The sequence below is a fragment of the Gorilla gorilla genome, chromosome 10 (assembly GCF_029281585.2).
Source record: "Gorilla gorilla gorilla isolate KB3781 chromosome 10, NHGRI_mGorGor1-v2.1_pri, whole genome shotgun sequence".
NCBI classification, from domain to species: domain Eukaryota; kingdom Metazoa; phylum Chordata; class Mammalia; order Primates; family Hominidae; genus Gorilla; species Gorilla gorilla.
The window spans coordinates 87,214,442-87,238,771 of record NC_073234.2 but is presented as its reverse complement, the minus strand read 5'-3'; the positions used below and the strand labels follow the sequence as shown (position 1 = coordinate 87,238,771).

The following is a 24,330-nucleotide window of genomic DNA, read 5'->3' as shown; positions in this document are numbered from 1 at the left end:
CTTGAGGTCAAGAGTTCGAGACCAGCCTGGCCAACATGGTGAAACCCCATCTCTACTCAAAATACAAAAATTAGTCAGGCGCGATGGCACAAGCCTGTAGTCCCAGCTCCTCGGGAGGCTGAGACAGGAGAATCGCTTGAACCCAGAAGGGGGAGGCTGCAGTGAGCCAGGACTGCGCCACTGCACTCCAGCCTGGGCAACACAGCAAGACTCTTTCTCAAGAAAAAAAATTTTTAAAAAGCAGACTATTTCTAAGTATAATTTAACTAAAAACACTACTTCAACTTCAGATTTATTTTAATGATATATACAGGAGTTAACAACTTACAATTAAAACAAAATCAGTTATGTTAATTCCACATAACTTAAAATCATGCAATACTGCATGGTAAAAACAACAGCTTTGTTCATACACAAAAATTATTATTTTGAAACTCATGAGACCATCTAGAAATTTTTCAAATAAACTTTTTGCAAAGAGTATTTTATAAAAATTTAAACACCTGATTAATCAGTTAATGCATTATTAGGAAAGATAATAAACGTTATTAGTAAAGTGAGGTTACAAGCAATTAATTTTAAAATTACACCAGGTACAGGGTTGAACATAATCTCATGAAATAAATGTTTAAGAAAATAGTTTTGAAAAAGATCTCATACTGAAGCCATGTTAAATTTTGATAAGCCAGGTTATATAAATCAATAGTCATTTATTCAGTTAATGAAAATATGCCTAACCTTTCTTATACTCATAAATAAGTACTTATATATAATCTTTATATACAAGTGAAGAAAAGTTCAATGTAAAAAATATACTGCCAATCCACTTATTATGGTTGAAATAATAATTTATCTACACATTAGACTGCATTGATGAAAATGTCCAATTTAAATCACATTTGACCAGCATAAATATTTAAGCTGAGTATGTCGTAAACAATAGAGAAAAAAATCCTTTTATTTTTATTTTTTATTTCATTACTGGGTAACAATCTACTTCTCAGCTTAGAATGCTATAGAAAGCCTCCACATTTAATTTAATCAAATCTGAAACCCAACAAGCTTAAACAAAGTGAATGTTTTTCAAAGTGCATAATTTCCAACTCATCCACTTGCAATATTTATCCAATTCCAGTTCATCAGCAAGAAAATAAAATGTACTTGGCTATAAAAATACTGAGGAATGTTATCGAAAAGGAAAGGCTATTTGGTAGAAGTAACTACAAAAATAATTAGTTTAAATCTTTGTAAAGCTTTAATGTAAGAACATCAGTACACTTTCTTTACATAAACCTTAAAGCATGATCAATACCAAGATTTTAAATTTTCAACTTTCAAGTACTTGAAAAAGGGTTGCAACAAAGTGTCTCTTCCCAAAAAAGCAAGAACAGTGATCATGCAGGTGTTAATCTGCAGACATCTGAGGACACTGGTATCTGTGTTGGGCTGTCATTTCTGGCTCCACTGGCGGAGAGTGTAGGCAAGGCATTACTTTGAAATGCAGATGTAGGACAAGGAGTCATGACAACATTTTCGTCTTCACCAACGTCTGAATCTGGTGTTGTAACTTCACTGCCTTGAAGCCCAAGGATCTCACAGACTGCTTGTGGCAATTCCTGGATATGAAAAATCAAACTCAAAACCGTATTTCACTACAGAGGAAAAATAACCACAAAGTAACACTTCTGTTTAAGACTACACTGATTCCAGAATCTGAGCATTTGTCCTAACAGTGTAAATGTCATGTACCCTTCTCACAACATTTTTCTCAGCTCCAAATGAAATGCTAACCACCTTTCGCCCTAAGTGGTTCTTGGGTATCTTCCAATTAGTCACTCTCCATCCCACCTCCACATTCCCACAAACATAGCATGTCCTAATATTTGGCATTTATCTCTTTCTACTTTTTGTAATAATATCTTTCTTAGATCATCTGTCTCTCTCAGTAAACAAAGTTCTTCAAGGCAAGAAGTATCTCATTGACATGCTTTGGAAGAGAACAGGTATCAAATAAATGTTTGTAGAACTGAACCAAGTACAGTTTGGATCAATGAACAAATGATACAAGGACCAAGCAAGAATTTTCATAAAAATGCAAAGTCATAAGGGGTGCAGCAAACCAATGTGGCACATGTATACCTATGTAACAAACCTGCATGTTTGTGCACATGTACCCTAGAACTTGAAGTATCAAAAAAAAAAAAAATGCATAGTCATGGCCGGGCGTGATGGGTCACGCCTGTAATCCCAGCACTTTGTGAGGCCAAGGTGGGTGGATCACCTGAAGTCAGGAATTCTAGACCAACCTGGCCAACATGGTGAAACCTCGTCTCTACTAAAAATACAAAAATTAGCCAGGTATGGTAGCAGGCACCTGTAATCCTAGCTACTCGGGAAGCTGAGGCAGGAGAATTGACTGAACTCAGGAGGAGAAGGTTGCAGTGAGCCGAGGTCACGCCACTGCATTCCAGCCTGGACAACAGAACAAGACTCTGTCTCAAAAAAAAAAGCAAAGTCATGAGGTGTGCACAGTGGTGTGCATGCACTGGTAATCCCAGCTACTCAGGAAACTAAGGCAGGAGGATTACTTGAGCCCAGGAGTTCAAGGCCAGCTTGGGCAACTTAGCAAGGCCCTTTCTCTTAATAGAAAGAAAAAGCTAAAACACATCAAAAGTATACTGCTTTGGTTCAAATTCAGATAATACATCAAATTTGCCTTGTTTTAAAATAATTAATAACTTGACTAATATAAGTGAGTGACACAGGCTAAATAATATTGATTTAATTATTTCTGATTAGCATTCATTTTTGTTTAGAGATTCTGCATATTTAATATGACAGCCTATTCTGCATTCATGAGCTCAACTGGGTAATATATCATTCCTGAAATTCTACAGCCTCTTTGTTATAGAAATATTTTCATTACTTTTACCATTTTGCCTTATTATTAGCTGTTTCCTATCTGCCATAGTCAACTGTTTTCAATTAAGTGCTGTAAATCTAGAACAGCAAACAAAAAGCCAGCCAATACTTTGTGCCTGCCCTCAACTTACTAAAGTTGCTATTTTATTTCTAAGAAGAAAAATCTTTCTTGATCTCAACCCACCAAAAACAAACAAATCTTGCAATTACTTGAAACACTGTATACCTTGCATTTTACCATCTGTAGAGAAATTGCTTCTGCCTTGCAGAGTATATCTTCCACATCAATTTTCATGGACAATTCATTGATATGCTAAAAAGTATCAACAAAATAAAATGATATCGAAACTGAATACACTATTATATTCTATTACATAAACAATTTATTACCAGTTATATTTCACTGCAGATAAAATCCTTAAAATAAAAACATTCATATACTACAAATACATAAGAAATTCAATATATCTTTCTTTAGATTATTTCAAGCTTTAAAGCTAAAGACTAGCTAATAAGCTTATGGAACATTAAATCCAGCAGCTATTCCAAGTCTGATATCTCAAAGTTATAATCAAAAGACAATTAATTTTTGAAAAACTAAACTACATAAAAGAGCACTTGTTGAATTTCCTTTTCTTCCTAATTAGCCAGGTAAAAATAACTGGCCAATATGTATTTGAACTGTCATTCTCAGATAGTCATTCCTAGCACTGTTATTGACACAATTTAAGTTACTCAAGAGATTTAATAATGTTCCAAGGAAATGTTCTGTATATCAGGACCACCAAATAGAAAAGCCAGAACACTAAAATCTGAATTAAAGGAATAACTACCTTAAGTATTTCATTGAAGCCATAATGCTTTTCCATTATTTGCTGCTTTTCTGATTCCAGAATAGCACAACAGACAAGAAGATGGAAATTTGTACATGGTAGTTCGGTCCACATTACCTATAGAAGGCAGAAGAACTATTTTGCAAATTGTATCAATTCTAAAACATTTTCCTCACAGATACAATTCTGAACACTGAATGACTTCTATGCAAAGTAGATGTTGCCTGTTTAGGGTAGCCCAAGGTTTTTCTAGCTAGGAAATGAGGGGAAGGAGAGTCTTACCTTCAGCTACGAAGTAACTATCATCGAGTTTATATGAATATGATATATTCTAAATGTGGCTCTTTAAGGTAACTATAATAAGTAAATTACTGAGCCTAACCAGTATGATAAATGTTATTAATGCAGGAGCTACAGCCACAAGGTTAAGGTGTAAGGGTTAGATGTATTTTCAATATTTTTCTGAAGTATCAGTTTCTCACTTCGATCTGAGAAAAGACTAAAGCTAAGTCCTGGAAATAAAAAAGGTTCAGTTACACAGTACATGGAATCAGAAACACCCAGAGGTAGCTCTACGTTCTAAATACGTAAAACCCTTGTATCACATTTTATCCCTGATTGTGACAATAACTGAATTAACTGCCCCAAATTTATAACCAAACATAGAAAACGCTTGATCAACAGCTCAGCTGTTCCTAAATACAGATAATATCCTTGAATTTAGGGTCTTAATTTCCCCCTGCTTCATGTACCTAATAATATCTTTTCCAGAAAGATAAAAACACCCACACAAACCATACCATGAGATCATACCCGAAATGTGTTTACTTCTTTCAAAAGGAGTAAATCAAGTTGAATAACTTTCAAACTAAACCCAATTGTTGAAAGTTTAATTACAATGCAATTAACCTCAAAGGTTTCATTAAAAGTTTGAATTTATTTAGTAAACACAGATTGAGGAATTATTCTAGCTATATGGTAATAATATTCTTAATTCATCCTTTAAAACCCATTTATGCCTGAGGATGCAATTTTTTGAATTTTTCAATCAGACCTTGGTGATGACCTTGAGCAGCAGGATATAAACAACTCCCACATGCTTAGCGTTCCAATAATGGAACACTAGGCATAAATGCATTAACCCATTTTTAACCCCCAAATTAAGATACTAATTTAACAAAACTGATAAACATTTAAGTATGATTCCAGATAGCATGTGGGTTTTACTTCTAATCTGAGAACAGAGGAAGTGAGCATAAAGCAATCCACTTTTAACTTGTAATCAGCACAATGCCTTGTCTAATGGTAGCACAGCCATCAATAGTATAGGAATCCATTTCCAGCTGTAAAAACCTCAGAGACTACTAGAGTTCCACTGTATAAAGTTGGATTTACAATCAAAATGGATTATCTCCCAATTCTTTCCTTGGAAGAATTTCTGTTATCCTAAGGTATGATCAATCATTATACCAGCATTCTATGAAAAAGCACACTGGGCTGGACACAGTGGCATACACCTGTAGACCTGTAGTCCCACCTACTTATAAAGCTGAGGCAAGAGGATTACTTGAGTCCAGGAGTTCGAGATCAGTCTAGGTAACATAGCAAGACCCCTTCTCTTAAAAAAAAAAAAAAAAAAAAGCACACTGATTTATTATTAGCAAATACTTAAGAAAATGTGAAATGATTTGGTTTTTCATTAAAGGTTGCCATGGAAAAATAAACACTGGGGATTACACATGGGGGGATGGTGTAAGGGAAACACGGGATGTAAAATTACCTATTGGGTACTATGCTCACTACCTGGGTGATGGAATCATTCACGCACCAAACCTCAGCAACATGCAATTTACCTATGTAACAAACCTGCACATTTACTCCCTGAACCTAAAATAAAAGTTGAAAAAATAAAGAGTTGCCTTGGGTAAAAAATGGAACAAAAGGAGTACACCAAAAACATAAGAATATCCTCTATAACAGATGTGGCAAAGCCTCACATAAAGTCAAGTCTCACAAAGGAAGAACAAAGGCAGCAAATGGTCTAGAGCACTTGTTCTGGGATACCTCTTGGCCCCACATCTCACAGAGATTGTGATTTGAAGAACGAAGCTCCAAAAGACCAAATATTCAGTGTGAGACTAATTTTTAAGAAGAGGCTACCAGTTCATCAGAATTTTGGAACATACTTGCCTTAGATATTTCAGTAAGGCTATCATAATTCATTTACATTCTACAGAATAAATTGTTTCTTTTCATAATAAATATCACATTTGCATAATAATTTAAGGACTTACCTCCCATAATCGAAGAATATCTAGAAAACTAAATTCCCTTTTGAATCTGATTAAAAGCCATCTGAAGCAAAAATAAAGGTATCCAGAGTCCTGAGATTCTATGCAGAAGAAAAAAACACACATATGACTTACTCTTATGCTAATTATGTCAGAATACAGTTACTTTTCTCTAACTTTCCTATGCATCTTAGGCAATTCAAGGCCCTATACATTTGTCTTCTACGTTAAGGAATCATTTCAAACTTGAAGGCTGACTTCTTTTTAAAAACTAACAAATAATACATTTTACGAATCAAGTTTAAGGCAGAATTATACAAAGAGAGTTTGGTTCCACATTTTTATGGAACCGAAGAAAGTGCAATAGAGTATATACGTCTTTAAGTTCTTTTTTATTGAGACAGTGTCTTGCTATGTCACCCAGGTCGGAGTGCAGTGGAGTGATCCCAGTTCACTGTAGCCTCAACCTCCTCGGCTCAAGTAATCCTCCCACCTCAGCCTCTTGAGTGGCTGGGACTACAGGCATGCATCACCACAGCCAGCATTTTTTTTTTTCCTTGTAGAGATGGGGTCTCACTGTGCTAGCCAGGCTAGTCTCAAACTCCTGGGTGCAAGTAATCCTCCCTCCTTGGCTTCCAAAGTGCTGGGATTATAGGCATGAGCCACTGCACCTGGCTTCTTTAAAGAGTTCTTTACATTTTTTTCTACGCATTACTCTACAATTTGCTGGGTATAGTTCTGATTCACTAAACTTACCTAAGTAACTGCAAAATCCACTGTCTAACAATCGAAGTAAGGTACTCAGTTGAATTAGCTGGGTCTTCATGCCTTGCATTTGTTCTTCAAAATTCTGATGCTTTAAAAGGAAATAATTGTTACAAGTAATATTTAATAAATATTTTATAGTACATAATGACTGATAACTAAAACATGATGTCTAAGGACAAATGTTGAACTTATACCACACTGGTAATCTTAAAAAATGCGTAACTAACCAAAAATCTAACGTAACACTAAAAGGGAGGGTAAAGAGAAAGAATCCTTGCTCTCAAAACTAAGGATTATTTTTTCCTCTATTCATTTGACTTAGATAAAGAAGAATGCAGACATAGCAACTGCAGACTGACTATTTCTTACACAGCATAAAAGACTTGGTGAAAGAGACACACATTTGGGAAATAAATATTTATCAAATTCTTTCCATTGTTAAATATTCCTTCAAATTATACATAATAAAATTAATTTTAGTTTTAGTATGTATTTCATTTTAAAGAATTACTTCTTAGGTTTGCCGACACTGGAGAATCTGTAAAGCCAAAACCATTTTCAGGACAATACTAAAACATTATCTGGATTTCGTACTTAAATTCTTTCACAAGTGCAAAGGCTGTATGATGTGTGATACTGCAACAGACTGAACACAGATGCAAATATGAAAATTTAGCTGTCTTCTATTAAACCAGACATTTTTAAAAATGAAAAATTTAAAACAATCTCTTGTGTCGGTAAATTTTTCATTAGGAAAGGTTACTTTTCATTAAAAAATGTGATCTATGTTAAGGTAGAATGTGTTGTTATTTAATGAATTAATAAATAAATAAATACAAGTTTCTCAGTATTAATTTTTCACATAAACATCAACAGATATAACCCACATAAACAAAAACTCTTTCAGGTCTTCAATAATATTGGAGAGTGTGAAGGGGCCCTGAGGTCACAAAGTTTGGGAACTGCTGGGGTTCATATGCTTTAAAGAAACTTCATAGTTGAGTAGACTCCCTACCAACACCTAAGTCAAGGGGCCAGAAGGCACCAAAACTGATGCTCTGAAAGGCTTCTTAAATGATTTGGATCCCTTTAACTCACATGTCCCGATCCCTCTGTGGTAACCTACCGCCCTAAGCCTAGTGAAAGCCTTAGAAAAACATTTCCTCCTTCACACTTACTTTTTCACTTTTACAGTACAATAGTGCTTTATTAGAACTATCATATTAGAAACAATTCATTCTTAAAAAAAAATTAAGTCTATTAATTCTCAATAAGCTGTTTCTCTTTAATGAATTTTAAAAACCAGTTTATTAATAGACTAACACAAGGCTTTAGGATATAGTTCCTCCACATTTACCAGAGAGATCTATAGAGAAGGGACAGAATCAACTCTGATTAACAGGATCATTTTTGCTGTGATACAGTCAAAGACTAGAGCTGATCTGGGAATACCAACATGGCATAGACATTTGCTATCCACTCTGCTGTAAAAAAGAAGCACATCCATAATGACAGACACCATATTCGAAAAAGTGGTTACTCCTGGAGAAGGGAGAGTGGGATCAACAATGGATATACAAAGGGCTTCAAATGTGTCTGTAAATAAATGTGTCTGTATGGGGCAGGGGAGGGGGAGATGGAGAGGAGAAAGGAATTAAAACTATATGGCAAAATGGATTATGGGTATAACAAAGTTCATCAGATCACTTGTACTTTGTATTTCCATAATAATAGACAAAGTCTATGCCTAGACCTACATTAGATGCAAGTAAACATCAACAAAAGTAAATTTACGGACATTAGGTTCAGCCACCACGAAGGTGGTACAAACTTACATGAAGTAAAGCTATAAAACAAAAACAAAGAATCAAGAAACAGCAGCACAGATTTAGGGACATCAAACAAGGGCAATGCAGTGAAAAACAATCATACAGGTTATTTTGATTGCCATATATTTCCCTCTCATTCAAATATTATGAAAGAAAAGATGTTAGCAGACAATATAATCATAAGATATCTTTTTAGAATAAAGACTAGAAAAATCCCCAGAACATCCTTAATGGAAAAGGCAAACACAGAGAGCATTTACTGTGAAAATGACAGAACAAAGAAATTGAACCTTCATACACAAAAAATCACGGACTGTAAAGTGTTTATTACACACGTTCAGAAGGTAGTCTTTACATATGAGACCTATATGTATGTATGTATGTATGTGGCATTATATGTCAATATGTATTTACATGCCAATATTGGATTAGTTTTATTGAAAACTTATTGCATGATACTAAATGCAGTATGTTCATCTTAGTGTTTTTTTTTTTTTTTTTTAGAATATCTACTATAGCAATTTAAACTAATCACTGGGGAAAGATTCACATGTTTATTCTACAAAAACCCGTTGAACAACCTCATGTCAGGCATTAGGAAAATTCTGGTATGCTACCAGTGAAACAAAGATATAATCCCTTTTATCAAGGAACATACTAGCTCTGGTGAAAAGAGGATAAACAACAAAAACACAAGGAAGGCAGACAACAGTTTTTATGTAATTAGTATCAGCTGTACAGACCTTTATAACAAATGCCTCAGGTTTCTAGAGCACTTGGGAGTAAATGGAACTAAGAAGGTAGACAAATCAATCAAAAAAGGAAGGAAGACAAACTATGACATTACCAAATTACTGCATTGATAATCCTTCTGAATAGTCAAAAAAAATTAATTTATGGCAAAAAGCCAATTTGAATATTCATGAATTTAAAGTAAAACAACATTTTAAATCTATCAAATCTTACCAAGTATACATTTAGAAAAAAACTGAAAGAAGCGAAAACAAGTTGAATCTACGGACAAGAGATTTGGGGAAATAGGCACAAGCAGGGAAAATTTGAAGGAGAAAGAAAAATAGGCAAGCAAAAGGGAAAGAATAGAAGTAAAGAAAAAAGGAGAAGGGTACCACTTCCAAATTTCACATTTGTATCCCAGAAACTCTGAGTTAAACCCTGTATTACAGGAAAATATTTCAGATGGTTAGATTCAAAATGTTTATCCCTTGCAAGCAAGACAGCCATTTCAATATCCAACATAAAGGCCCAGCATCCAGTATGTTAGTGTTATTTTGAAAAAACACAGCAACCTCTATGTAGTCAGGTCTTTGGACTTCATCTGCCTTTATCTAGTCTCACCCCTTCTGCTTTTATTTTTCTGAGATTGCTTGAAGAGACTTTTCTTTTATTTCCCTGTCAATATTCTCTGCACTATTATCCTAGAACTCTGTCTCAAAGATTTAACAATGATAATAGATAAAATGTTCTTTGTACTAACATGTATATATAGACAGTTCAATTCTAATAATCACATACTTCTGGGAAAATAACAATGAATTCCTAAGAAAGTGTCAGAGTTACAAATAGTTCAAACACATCTGGAGAAAAATCAGTTACTATAATGACAAAATTCAAAATCTTCACAAAAGGTAAGGATATTACTTGGCATGACTAAGCTTTATCTCTGAAACAGATGATATTAAAGTTCAACTATTCCACAAAATTGAATTCATCTATTTTATCAATATTCTATAATGACACATGGCTCTTTAGTAGAAAATAAGCATTTACTGATATTAAATCCTGATTATTCCTATACTACAGGCACAAACTATTTCCTGTATTAAAAATACCACCAGTATTTCTAAGCCCTTGAAAGGCTACTAAAAAGAAAAAGTAACAAAATGCATGAGGTAATTTTTTTAAGTTCCATCATAGTTGGCTAAATATAAAAATCAACCTTATACTATAAAATTATACAACTAAAATTTTTAAAATCAGTTTAATGGAAGGAATCTCTGTTCTTACCATTTGGTCCATGTAAGAGGCAAAGCACCAAAAGGCATCCACTTCATTTTCCATCACATATAAAAGAGGGGAAAGTAAATCACTCATTCCCTGAACATATCCTAAAAAGAAAAGAAAAAATCATCTCTGAAAACCCAAGTTTTATGTAACCTTCTGAAAGTTGTGCATATCACCACCATTTCGCTTAAAATTGTATCTTTCTCCTTTGCATTTAGAAATTGGTAGACACTGATGTTCACCAAGAAAAGAATATAAATGAAGAGGAGGAACTCTAGTCATAAGTAAGAAAGATGAGTTGTTTTAGATTGAGATGTCAAACAATATATAGCTTCCAGTACGTGTCTCAGTGCAGATACACTATCAAGAGTGGGTAATATTTTTAAAAATAATGTGCAAGAGCATCATGAGAAAGAAGAGGGGTGAAGAGATAATCCAGAGGAACGTCAAATGTAAGAGTATACACTCAAAGACAGGTTTAAGAAAGACCAGTCAGAGAAGTAAAGAAAAAAATCAAGCGAGAATAATGTTGCAAAAATTAACAAGAAAGTTGCAAGCCCAGAGTGGTTAGCAATGCCAAACTACCATGAGTAAGCCACATAAAACAAGAACTTTGGGTTCAACTGCTTTAACAATCAGACCTTTAGATTCACATAACAGGAGTTACAAAATTAAGAGCCTCTTTTAAATAGTCATATCTACGTCCTTCTTTCTTTTTTTGTTAGTCTCTACACCCAACCACTGCCAGCAACTGGGCTTAACCCAATCAATATTTTGTACATAAAATGACCACTTACCTACATGTCTCTTGATATTATTACAATTTCTCAATGGTGACAGTAATAGAGCCCTTAATTAAAAGAAAAACTAGAAAATTAAGGAGTCAGATCCCTCACTTAAAAATAAGAAAAAGTGTTAGTTTTACTTTTTCACCTGAACATGTCAAACTTCTTGCTTTTTCACTTCCTCTTATAAAACCCTCAATTATCCTTGTTTTACAATTTTCAAGACTTGAAAAATTTTCAGACTTAAGAGGTTCTTGAACCAATGAAGGGACACGAACTTACACTAAGCCTTTTTACTTAAACGTTATCATTCAACTTCGGTAACTTTTGTGTATTTATTAAAATCACATAGAAATTTCTTTATTGGTAGCTTTGGAAGTCTGGAAAATAGTCTTTCATTTGCGAATCCAAAGTTTACATTTTTATTCACCAAAATCTATCTGCACTGAAGCCACGTAAAAGTAAATATTTAATGAAAGAGGGAGGAGATAGTTCTGCTATCATATAAATGATATATAATTACACATTACTCTGTTTTGGAGGAAAACTTTAAAAAATGATCTCAGAAAGCAGGTAAACTAAATCTCTTGAGAAAACTCAGATCAAACACACAACAGACAGAAGCACTCAGATCACCTCAGAATCTCCTTACAAATAAAGTTTCAGCTCAATTTGCTGTGAGCCTCTGTCCAATCATCTTACCACCACATCTTTCCACAGTCCTGTTAACCTCACTCTGTCTACACTGCACCCTGTGGGAAAATACAGCTCTACTCAATTTAGCATAAAAGGGCACCTGGGTTCTCACGGAGGACATCCAATTATTACAGTACCAGACAATGAAGTTACCAAGACATTTAGAGAAAAAAGCTAGACAAAAGTGACATACGACAAGGTATCTAAATTTACACAGATGGTTTCTAAAATAATGTACACTTTTAAAAAAAGAATAAGATAGATGGAAAACTAAATTGTTATCATCAGAACTTTCCTACCTGACAGTGAAATCAATGACAAATAATAAAGGCTAAACCAATTAAAGCATGAAGGAAATCTAATCTGAATTCAACAAAGTGCAAGAGTACTACGTTACTGAGCCTGACTGTGTATGATCTACATCAGAAATATTTCAAAGTGTGCTATTCAAAAGATTTACAAAGCACCCTTCCTCTCTTAAAAAGTACTTTATTATTAAGTTATAACGAATAAAAATTCCTAAGAAGCCAATTTAATCCTTTAAGTCTTCAGCTTTCATATGGAATCACTACATATTTCTTCTGTTAAGTCTTAGCTGAAGCAAGTTGTCAAATTAATCTTCATGTTCTGGTTGCCTTTAATCTATTTTATTTTATTTTATTATTTTATTTTTTTATTTTTACAGGTTTTTTTATTATACTTTAAGTTTTAGGGTACATGTGCACAATGTGCAGGTTAGTTACATATGTATACATGTGCCATGCTGGTGTGCTGCACCCATTAACTCCTCATTTAGCATTAGGTATATCTCCTAATGCTATCCCTCCCCCCTCCCCCAACCCCACCACAGTCCCCAGAGTGTGATGTTCCCCTTCCTGTGTCCATGTGTTCTCATTGTTCAATTCCCACCTTTAAGTGAGAACATGTGGTGTTTGGTTTTTTGTCCTTGTGATAGTTTACTGAGAATGATGATTTCCAGTTTCATCCATGTCCCTACAAAGGACATGAACTCATCATTTTTTATGGCTGCATAGTATTCCATGGTGTATATGTGCCACATTTTCTTAATCCAGTCTATCATTATTGGACATTTGGATTGGTTCCAAGTCTTTGCTATTGTGAATAGTGCCACAATAAACATACGTGTGCATGTGTCTTTATAGCAGCATGATTTATTGTCCTTTGGGTATATACCCAGTAATGGGATGGCTGGGTCAAATGGTATTTCTAGTTCTAGATGCCTGAGGAATCGCCACACTGACTTCCACAATGGTTGAACTAGTTTACAGTCCCACCAACAGTGTAAAAGTGTTCCTATTTCTTCACATCCTCTCCAGCACCTGTTGTTTCCTGACTTTTTAATGATTGCCATTCTAACTGGTGTGAGATGGTATCTCACTGTGGTTTTGATTTGCATTTCTCTGATGGCCAGTGATGGTGAGCATTTTTTCATGTGTTTTTTGGCTGCATAAATGTCTTCTTTTGAGAAGTGTCTGTTCATGTCCTTTGCCCACTTTTTGATGGGGTTGTTTGTTTTTTTCTTGCAAATTTGTTCGAATTCATTGTAGATTCTGGATATCAGCCCTTTCTCAGATGAGTAGGTTGTGAAAACCTCCCATTTTGTAGGTTACCTGTTCACTCTGATGGTAGTTTCTTTTGCTGTGCAGAAGCTCTTTAGTTTAATTAGATCCCATTTGTCAATTTTGGCTTTTGTTGCCATTGCTTTTGGTGTTTTAGACATGAAGTCCTTGCCCATGCCTATGTGCTGAATGGTAAGCATTCTTATACACCAATAACAGACAAACAGAGAGCCAAATCATGAGTGAACTCCCATTCACAATTGCTTCAAAGAGAATAAAATACCTAGGAATCCAACTTACAAGGGACGTGAAGGACCTCTTCAAGGAGAACTACAAACCACTGCTCAATGAAATAAAAGAGGATATAAACAAATGGAAGAACATTCCATGCTCATGGGTAGGAAGAATCAGTATCGTGAAAATGGCCATACTGCCCAAGGTAATTTATAGATTCAGTGCCATCCCCATCAAGCTACCAATGACTTTCTTCACAGAATTGGAAAAAACTACTTTAAAGTTCATATGGAACCAAAAAAGAGCCTGTATCACCAAGTCAATCCTAAGCCAAAAGAACAAAGCTGGAGGCATCACGCTACCTGACTTCAAACTATACTACAAGGCTACAGTAACCAAAACAGCATGGTACTAGTACCAAAACAGAGATATAGATCAATGGAACAGAACAGAGCCCTCAGAAATAACGTCACATATCTACAACTATCTGATCTTTGACAAACCTGAGAAAAACAAGCAATGGGGAAAGGATTCCCTATTTAATAAATGGTGCTGGGAAAACTGGCTAGCCATATGTAGAAAGCTGAAACTGGATCCCTTCCTTACACCTTATACAAAAATTAATTCAAGATGGACTAAAGACTTAAACATTAGACCTAAAACCATAAAAACCCTGAGCTATTTTATTTTATACATTATGTTCTTTGGGGTATGTCATGGGTTGTAGGGGGTGGAATTAATGTACAAATTCCTTTTAATTAAAGAAAGATTAAATATATTTAAATTGGCATTTAGTGATCTCAGAGTCTGCACTACAGCTGAATGATGCATATCTTAATCAGCACCAGTACAATTTCTAAAGTACTTCCCTAAAATTACTTCCATAGCAAATTTGTTTCAGTGTAGGCAGTGGGGGGCAGGCGAGAAATGAACACCTTATCATCCTACTGTACACTTGCTTACACCAAAAAGAAAAATTTAAACAACATATAGTTCAATTTTCCAGGTTACTGAAGCTTATCCTTTAGAGTATCAAATTAAAAAACAAAAATCTTGAGGATCAGAAATCATTCTTTAAAAACATTAGACACTCTCCTAATTTAACCTTTCATTGATTTATTCAGTAACACCATTACATACCCTGCAATGATACCACTCACAGAAACTTTCTGTAGTATCCGCATTCACTAACTCGAAATCACCCTTCCTTAAGTTCTTTTGTCTGCTTTTGATAATTTTTGTCTCACTCCTCCCTACTGAGACTGTATTCAATGCAAATACACCTATACCTCACCTATGGGTTAAGAAGCCAAACTCCATATAATGAAATCACCTACAAGACAGAGTAAATATACAGTCCAGGTTGCTCTGCTATGAGTAAAGAGTAAGAAATGTTGTCTATTGCTTTTATAAAAAGTATCTTGGCTTCTATAAGGCCAGTTATCCCACAGGAAGCTTGACTATGTTTCAGGTAATTGAAATGTCTATATAGAAAGAATGTGACATTAGTATAAACAAATGGAGATGGTAAGTTATCCAGTTAGCTGGTTTGGGACAATGTCCTAAGAAAATTAAGCATTCAGGAACTCCTGCTACAGAATACATATGAATTTCTATCTCAAAATTACCATCTGAGAGAATGGAGCAATGCCTTCTGTTCCCAAGGAGAATGGTCCTATTCCCTACAGTGTTAACAGAAACTAAAATAAATGGCAAGAGTTTGAAGCACTGAAGGTGTAGAGGTAAGAATCCCAGCCTGCAATAAAAACCTGGGTCTCTACTCCCAGACCAATTATTTACTTCTGTGACCATAAGTCACACTCTGAATCAAAATAACCTTACTCATAAAGTGAGATTTCCCCACTTTTTCAAAAGGCTGCTATGAGAATTAAAAATCAAATCAAGTATGAAAGCACTCTGTAACCTGAAAAGCACTCTATTAATATTCTTGCAACAATTCAATTTGAAGCTCATTATAGGTTCTCATAGACAGGACTGACTACATTTTAAATTTTAAAGAAAACTCTGCAACTTTTGACTTACTGTCACCAAAGAGGCTGATACCTCAAGATCAAAACAGAGATTATATCTTCCCCTAACTTACATATGGGAAACCAAGAGAAATTTACATAGATATGAACAGTGAAGAAAATGTGCCCATAATTCAAGGTTCATTTAGTTTTAATGTGCTAAGTATCCAACCACCTTCTCTAAAGGATGTCTCAAGCGTTACTAATCTAGAAAACATCTATTTCCACTATCCTTTAGCTAGAAGCCACTCACATAGCAGGTAAGTCAAACATTTCTAGTATTTATACTTATTTAAAGGTTGATGGTTAGACAAGCTGTTGGTTCTTTAAATAAATATCTTAAGTTCTCTTGCCCCTTAAAATAATGGTTCCTTAAGTTTTCTACCCCTTAGCGTCCCTCCCCCAGGTAATTTCACACTTCTACTTCCACCGTCAGTTCTTTTTTTTCCTTGAGACAGAGTCTCGCTCTGTCACCCAGGCTGGAGCGTAATGCGGCGTGATCTCGTTTCACTGCAACCTCCACCTCCCAGGTTCAAGCGATTCTCCTAACTCAGCCTCCTGAGTAGCTGGAATTACAGGCGTGTGCCACCCAGCCTATCTAACTTTCGTATTTTTAGTAGAGACGGGGTTTCACCATGTTGGCCAGGCTGGTCTTGAACTCCTGTCCTCAGGTGATCCACCTGCCTTGACTTCCTGAAGTGCTGGGATTACAGGCGTGAGCCTCCGCACCCAGCCCCGGCATCAGCTCTTACAACAAATTTCTGGTAAAGAGATTTACCAAAAAAAGAGTAAGGTCTACATGCCCTACAAAATTTTTGCACTGCTTGTCTAAAATACCAAATCAGTATTTTTCTTCACAACGGGAAAAGCATATCAAACAATGGTTTGCAAACTTTCTCAGTTCATGGTTATCATCCTTAGTATCCCAGCAATTTTTCCCAAGGCACTCCTAAGTCTCAAAGAAATAACAACTCCATTTATTAAGCAGTTAGGTCAAAACAACTGAATAAGTATTCATATCCTATGTGCTTATCACCTACTGAGCACTACAATACTTCTCAAACCTTAAAATTCAACTGGCTATCACCATCCTCATTTATTTTCATCATTTATTTTTACACAGTACTTATCACAGCAAGGCCAAAAACCCAGCTTTGCAAAGATATAACTTCATCAAAAAGAACGTAATGATCTAATGTTAAAACCTTTAGCTATTTCAGCTAGTAGTTAGAGTGGTGTCCTATAGATGTCTTTATAATTCCCTTAAAAATTTTAAATATCCCATGGTGCTCCTGTTAGTCTGCTGCAGCAACCCAGGGCTCCTTGGTTGAGAACCATAGCCTTGTAAGTTTCCAGTCCCCTGGAGAACAAATTCTCTTAAAACTAGGCCTACAAAGCTATTACCCATGTCTAACTGGATTAAAAATGTAAACTCTAAAGTAAATATATTTACATCTTTTAAAATTAGAACTTTAGAGAACTTACCTAAATCAAAATCATACATACAGTAGGTCATCAAAATGTCATGAAGCAAAATCAACCCTGGATTATCTTGGCCTTCATAAAACTTGTTTGTTCGATCTGTTCTGTTAACATCTTTTTCTGAAGAGGAAAATCATCACATATTTGAAAAGCTTCCAAAAAACAGATTGTGATAAAGCTCACATCTTACAAGTACAGAGTCATTTTTCTTGCTATTAATTTCACTCACCAAGCTTTACTTAATGAAGAAAAAATTCATCAAATTCTATTTCAAATATGCAATAAAGTAACATTTCAGAATTTTTTCAAGAATCAGTCCTCCTCATAGGCAGATTTTAAAATATTTTTCAATTTTTATCTAAACATAGAAACCTTTTAACTGCATAGTGGAAAACATTTTCAATGAATTAAAAGCAACACTAAGTAACAATTTGCATTAGCAACAAAAATGCCAGTCATTAATGCATGTCATAGATACCAGTACTTGAAAACTAATAAAAAAAAACCTACCACCTAATCAAGCATAATCAAAGAGATTTGTTTCATTCACAATTACTGCATTTATTATAAGAAGTATCATCAAATTCTTTGTCATGTCTCAATCATCTTTAGGACAAATTATTTCCTTATTTTCATATCTACAACATTTACTTTAGATATCATTGTAAGTTGGAAATGACTTCATGAGAAACAGATTTGGAAACATCATCATCAGTGTGTCCAAAGTTGCACTGACAATTCAATTCACAAACACTGATGCTACTAAGTGCATCACAATGTGAGAGACTTTACCACAAGGCATTCTCCAAACTTGAATCTCTCAGTAAATTAGGAAGAAGTAACTTAAACAAACTCTTGATTAATTTACTGTAGAATCAATTGTTTAAAAGTGATAACTGCCTCCCCTCAATTAAACTGAGTAACCTGAAAACTTTCTCAAAACTCTTTACAAAGAGATGACGAGGTCAGGTGTGGTGGCTCACACCCGTAATTATCCCAGCACTTTGGGATGCCAAGACAGGTGGATCACCTGAGGTCAGGAGTTCAAGATCAGCTTGGCCAGCATGGCGAAACCCTGTCTCTACCAAAAATACAAAAATTAGCTGGGCATGCTGGTGTGCATCTGTAATCTCAGCTACTCAGAAGGCTGAGGCATGAAAATCGTTTGAACCCAGGAGGCAAAGGTTGCAGTGAGCCAAGATCCCACCACTGCACTCCAGCATGGGTCACAGAGTGAGACTCTGTCTCAAAAACAGTAATAATTTAAAAAAAGATAAGGAGATACAACAGAGTAGAATCTAACAACAGGGTATGATGTGAGCTTAATTAGATTCTGTAAGGGCATTTAAAAAATTATTCAAATATTTTAGCTTTCTGTTAAAATGTACTACATTTGATTTTTAAAAAGCAAGCAAATACATACAGAATTGTGGATACAGTTCTCAAATAAGCAAAAGTAATACCAAAAAACTCATGCTATTTATATAAAATTGCAATTAAAAATGTCAAAATGGGCCAGGTACAGTGGCTCATGCCTATAATCCCAGCACTTTGGGAGGCCAAAACAGGAGGACTGCTTAAGCCCAAGAATTCAAGACCAGCCTGGGCAACATGGCAAAACCCTGTCTCTACAAAAAATACAAAAATTACCCAGGCATGGTAACGCCTGCCTGTGGTACCAGCTACTCAGGAGGCTGAGGTTGGAGAACCATCTGAGCCCAGGAAGTTGAGGCTGCAGTGAGCCGTGATGGCACCACTGTACTCCAGCCTGGGTGACACAGTGAGACCCCGACTCAAAAAGAAAAAAAAGTCAAACTGCTTCTGTCTCATTTCACAGTTGATAAAGTTCATAAGTTAATTTTTATTAACTCAAGCATAATTTATATTACCATAATGCCAATACAGAATATCTGCCTTTATACGTATTTTAAACATAGTAAAAAAAAGTTGTTTGTATTCTCATGAACTATCAGTATTTCTTCTTGTAAAAATATTTAATAGTGACAAGCCAGGTGAAAAACAGAAAAGGGATAAAAAGTAATATATAAAAATGCTATTTTATAATTATTTCTAGAAACCCCATTTCTGAAAAGGAGTACTTCAGTTAAAAACAAAAACCTCTTATTAAATCCAACTCTCCATCTAATCTGATGTAGCTAAAAAAAGGCTGAAGAAAAACACAACCACGTTGACTGACCCCATTTTATATTCACCATCACTAACATCAAGTGGGTCCTGAATGCTGTTTGGCAATCCTGCTCTATTTCCCTTGTCCATTCACTCCCCATTCATACAATTATTTTATACTTCCTTTCTCTTCAAGCCTCCACCTTCTCCCACATCCTAACTCAGATAAGGACTCTGCTTCCTATTTCTGAGAAAATGAAACTATGAGAGAACTTCCACAGGTTCCCACTATTCTAAGCATACAACCATGTTTGAATTTATATAGTCTCCCTGCTCTTCTAACACTATAAATGAGTTTCCATAACTCTGTGGCAAAGACCAACCCCTCCTCTTGTGCATGAGAACCATCCCCTATTGACTACCCAAGGACCCTAGTAATTTCTATCTAGTTACTCTAGTAATTACCTCCCTCTTCAGTTTTACCAGTTTTTCCTTTCTACTGTACCACTCCCATAGTATTCAACCTTATATTATTTCTTTCAACATCATTAAAAACCTTTCTTAATCCTATTTTTCCCTCTGCTAGCTCATTTTCTCTACATCTGTTTACAGCAAAACTCCTTGAAAGAGCTGTAGGTATTGTCTCCAAGTCTTCTTCTATTTTCTCTTCAATTCACTCTAATCAGGTTATCACATGCACCAATCCATCAAAATTCTTCTTTAATCAAAATCTCCAGTGATCTCCTTATTCCTCTATGCAATGGTCAATTTAAATAATCTTACTTGGCATCCCAATTATCCCTTCTTGAAATACTTTCTTCACTTGTCTTTTAGGACATCAAACTTTCATGTTTTCAATCTTTCTCTGTGGCTCTTTACTTAGTCTCTTCTGCTGTCTTCTAATTTTTCCTACTTATAAATTAAAGTGCCCTACGGCTCAGTTCTTTTTTTATAACTGTACTACTCCCTTGGCAATTTAATCTATTTTTTTTCCTTCCAAGTTGTATTTTAGTTTCAAGGGGTACATGTGCCAAGTTTGTTACACAGGTAAATGGTGTGTCATGGGGGTTTGGTGTACAGATAGCTTTGCCGCCCAGGTAATGAGCATAACACCCAATACGTAGTTTTTCAATCCTCACCCTCCTACCACCCTTCACTCTCAAAGAGCCCCAGTGTCTACTGTTTCCTTTTTTGTGTCCATGTGTGCTTAATGTTTATCTCCTACTTGTAGTGAGAACATGTGGTATTGGTTTTCTGCATTAATTCACTTAGGATTATGGCCTCCAGTTCCATCTATGTTGCTGCAAAGGCTATGATCTCTTTATTATGGCTGCATAGCATTCTATGGTGCATATGTACATTTTCTTTATCCAGTCCACCACTGATGGGCATCTAGGCTGATTTCATGTCTTCTCTGTTGTCAAATAGTGCCGCTATGAACATACACGTGCATTTACCTTTGTGGTAGAACGATTTATACCCCTTTGGACATATATCCAGTAATGGGATTGCTGGGTCGAATTGTAGTTCTGTTTTAAGTTCTTTGGGAAATTTCTAGACTGCTTTCCACAGTGGCTGAATTAATTTACTTTCCCACCAGCAGTGTATAAGCATTCCCTTTTCTCTAAAACCTCGCCAGCATCTGTTATTTTTTGACTTTTTAGTAACAGCCATCATGACTAGCAGGAGATAGTATCTCATTGTTGTTTTGAATTGTATTGCCATAATGACTAGTAATATTGAGCACTTTTTCCTATGTTGGTTGGCAGTGTTTATGTCTTCTTTTAAGACGTGTCTGCAGCCAGGCATGGTAACTCACACCTGTAATCCCGGCACTTTGGGAGGCCAAGGCAGGTGGATCACAAGGCCACGAGTTCAAGACCAGCCTGGCCAAGATGGTAAAATCCTGTCTCTTCTAAAAAAAAATTCTAAAATTAGCCTGCCGTGGTGGTGGGCACCTGTAATCCCAGCTACCAGGGAGGCTGAGGCAGAGAATTGCTTGAACCCGGGAGGCAGAGGTTGCAGTGAGCCGAGATTGCACTGCTGCACTCCAGCCTGGGCAACAGAGCGAGACTCCGTCTCAAAAAAAAAAAGTCTGCTCATGTCCTTTGCCCATTTTTTAATGGAGTTGTTTTTGCTTGTTGATTTGAGTTCCTTACAGATTCTGGGTATTAGACCTTTGAAGGATGCATACTTTGCAAATGTTTTCCCCATTCTGTAGCTTGTCTGTTTACTCTGTTGACTGATAGTTTCTTTTGCTGTACAGAAGCTCTTTAGTTTAATTAGGTCCCACTTGTCAATTTCTGTTTTGGTTGTAATTGCTTTTGGAGTCTTCTTCATGAAGTCTTTGCCTGGGTCGATATCCTCAATGGTATTTCCTAGATTTTCTTCCAGGGTCTTTATAGTTTCAGGTTTTACATTTAAGTTTTTAATCCATCTTGACTGATTTTTGTATATGGTCAAAGGTAGGGGTCCAGTTTAATTCCTCTGCATATAGCTAGCCAGTTATCCCAGGAACATTTATTGAATAGGGAGTCATTTCCCTGTGGCTTGTTTTTGTCAGCTCTGTCGAAGATCAGATGGCTGTAGATGTGTGGCTTTATTTCTGGGTTCTCTAACATGTTTCGTTGCTTTATGTGCCTGTTTTTCGTCCCAGGACTATGCTGTTTTAGTTACTATACCCTTGCAGTATAGTTTGAAGTCAGGTAGTATGACGCCTCCAACTTTCTTCATTTTGCGTTAAGATTGCTTTGGCTATTTGGGCTCTTTTTTGGTTGCATATGAATTTTTTTCTAATTCTGTGAAAAATGTCATTGGTAGTTTGACAGGAATAGCACTGAATCTATAAATAGCTTTGGGCAGTACGGCCATTTTAAACAATATTCTTTCAATCCATGGTATGGAACGTTTTTCTATTTGTTTGTGTTACCTCTGATTCCCTTCAGCAGTTTCGTAATTCTCATTGCAGAGTTCCTTCACCTCCCTGGTTAGCTGTATTTCTAGGTATTTTATTCTTTTTGTGCCTACTGTGAATGGGATCACATCCTTCATTTGGCTCTCGGCTTGGACATTGTTGGTGTATACCAATGCTACTGATTTTTGCACATCGATTTTGTATACTGAAACTTTACTGAAGTTGTTTATCAGATCTAGGAGCCTTTGGGCAGAGACTATGGGGTTTTCTAGGTATAGTGTCATATTGCCTGTGAAGAGAGGGTGACTTCCTCTCTTCCTATCTGGATGCCTTTTATTTCTTTCTCTTGCCTGATTCTAGTACCATGCTGAATAGAAGTGTCAGAGTGGGTATCCTTGTCTTGTTCTGGTTCTCAAGGGGAATGCTTCCAGCTTTTGCCTGTTTGGTATGATGTTGGCTGTGGGTCTGTGATAGACGGCTCTTATTATTTTGAGGTTATGTACCTTTGATGCCTAGTTTGTTGAGGTAATCTAGTTTCATAATTCATGGTTTTATGTAATCTCATACTATCTATGTTGATGACCCCTAAATTTATCTCCAGTCCCATGAATTCCAGCCCCATATATCCACATTCAACTCAACATATTAACTTACAGACATTCAACATAGGCATCTCAAAATTAAAGTCTAAAACTGAATTCTAAATATTCCCTTCCAGACTTTCTTCTCTAACAGTTTTTCCCATCTTAGTAAAAAACAAAAACAAAAAAACAGCAATATTGGCTGGGCACAGTGGCTCATATTTATAATCCCAATGCTTTGCAACACTGAGATGGGAGAATTGCTTGAGGCCAGGAGTTGGAGACCAGCCTGGGAAACATAGTGAGACCCTATTTGTACAAAAAAATTTAAAAATTAGCCGGGTGTGATGGTGCGTGCATGCAGCCCCAGCTACTTGGGAGGCTGAGGCTGGAGTATCCTTTGAGCCCAGCTGCAGTGAATTATGATTGTGCCACTGCACTCCAGCCTGGGTGACAAGCAAGAATCTGTCTCTTGAAAGACAAAAAACCCAGCAATATCCATATGCCATATATTCTCTTCCCTTTATATCAAGCAGTTGCTCTTCCTCTCTTCCCATCTGGATGCCCATTATTTCTTTCTCTTGCCTGATTGCTCTGGCTAGGGCTTCCAATACTACACTGCACAGGAGTGGTAAGAGAACCCCCTCCCTTTTTCAAGTTTCTATTCAAATATCACTTTCCCACTAAAAGCTGTCTCTGCTTGCCCAAGTTAAAATGGCAACATTGCACACAAACATCCTAACCCTTTTCCTTGCCTTATTTTTCTATTTGGCATGTATCACTAACATACCACATGTTACTTACTTAACTTGTTTACTGTCTGTTCTTCCACAGGAATGAAAACTCCTTTAGGGCAAGAATTTTGCCTGTTTTGTGCAGTGATGAATCCCTAATGCCTAGAGGAGAGCCTAGTACATAATAGGCACTAAGTAATAACTTATTGAAAGAATGAATGAGTGTGTGAATGCTTGAAATAATCAATTTGGTTTTCAGAAATATCCCTTGGTGATTTAAACCCATTTACACCAGAGGTTGCGAATTTTTGTGTGTGAAAAATCAGACCTTGGAGATGACCTTGAGCAGCAGGATAGAAATAACTCCCACAAGCTTAGTGTTCCAATAATGGAACACTAGGCATAAATGGGTTAATGTGTTGCCAAAGTTAAAAACCACTGCTTTAAAAACTGGGATTCCTGAGCCTTCTTAACTGTCTCTTTTTCCACTAGGTGGCACATG

The 24,330-nt window shown here is 35.9% G+C and overlaps 1 protein-coding gene across 3 annotated transcripts in view; it reads right to left on the bottom strand.

Annotated features, from left to right (window-relative positions):
* Positions 1-279: 279 nt before the first annotated feature.
* TBC1D15 (TBC1 domain family member 15) overlaps positions 280-24,330 on the bottom strand; it is an 84,981-nt gene continuing 60,930 nt past the window's right edge. For all 3 annotated transcript variants that reach the window (XM_004053576.4, XM_004053577.4, XM_055358047.2), the window contains 7 exons: positions 17,476-17,592; positions 10,669-10,769; positions 6,803-6,902; positions 6,050-6,147; positions 3,756-3,872; positions 3,149-3,235; positions 280-1,616 (listed from right to left, as the gene is read on the bottom strand). In XM_004053576.4, the coding sequence (XP_004053624.2) occupies positions 1,395-1,616; positions 3,149-3,235; positions 3,756-3,872; positions 6,050-6,147; positions 6,803-6,902; positions 10,669-10,769; positions 17,476-17,592 (842 nt within the window). In that variant the 3' untranslated portion in view covers positions 280-1,394. The remainder of the gene's footprint in view (positions 1,617-3,148; positions 3,236-3,755; positions 3,873-6,049; positions 6,148-6,802; positions 6,903-10,668; positions 10,770-17,475; positions 17,593-24,330) is intronic.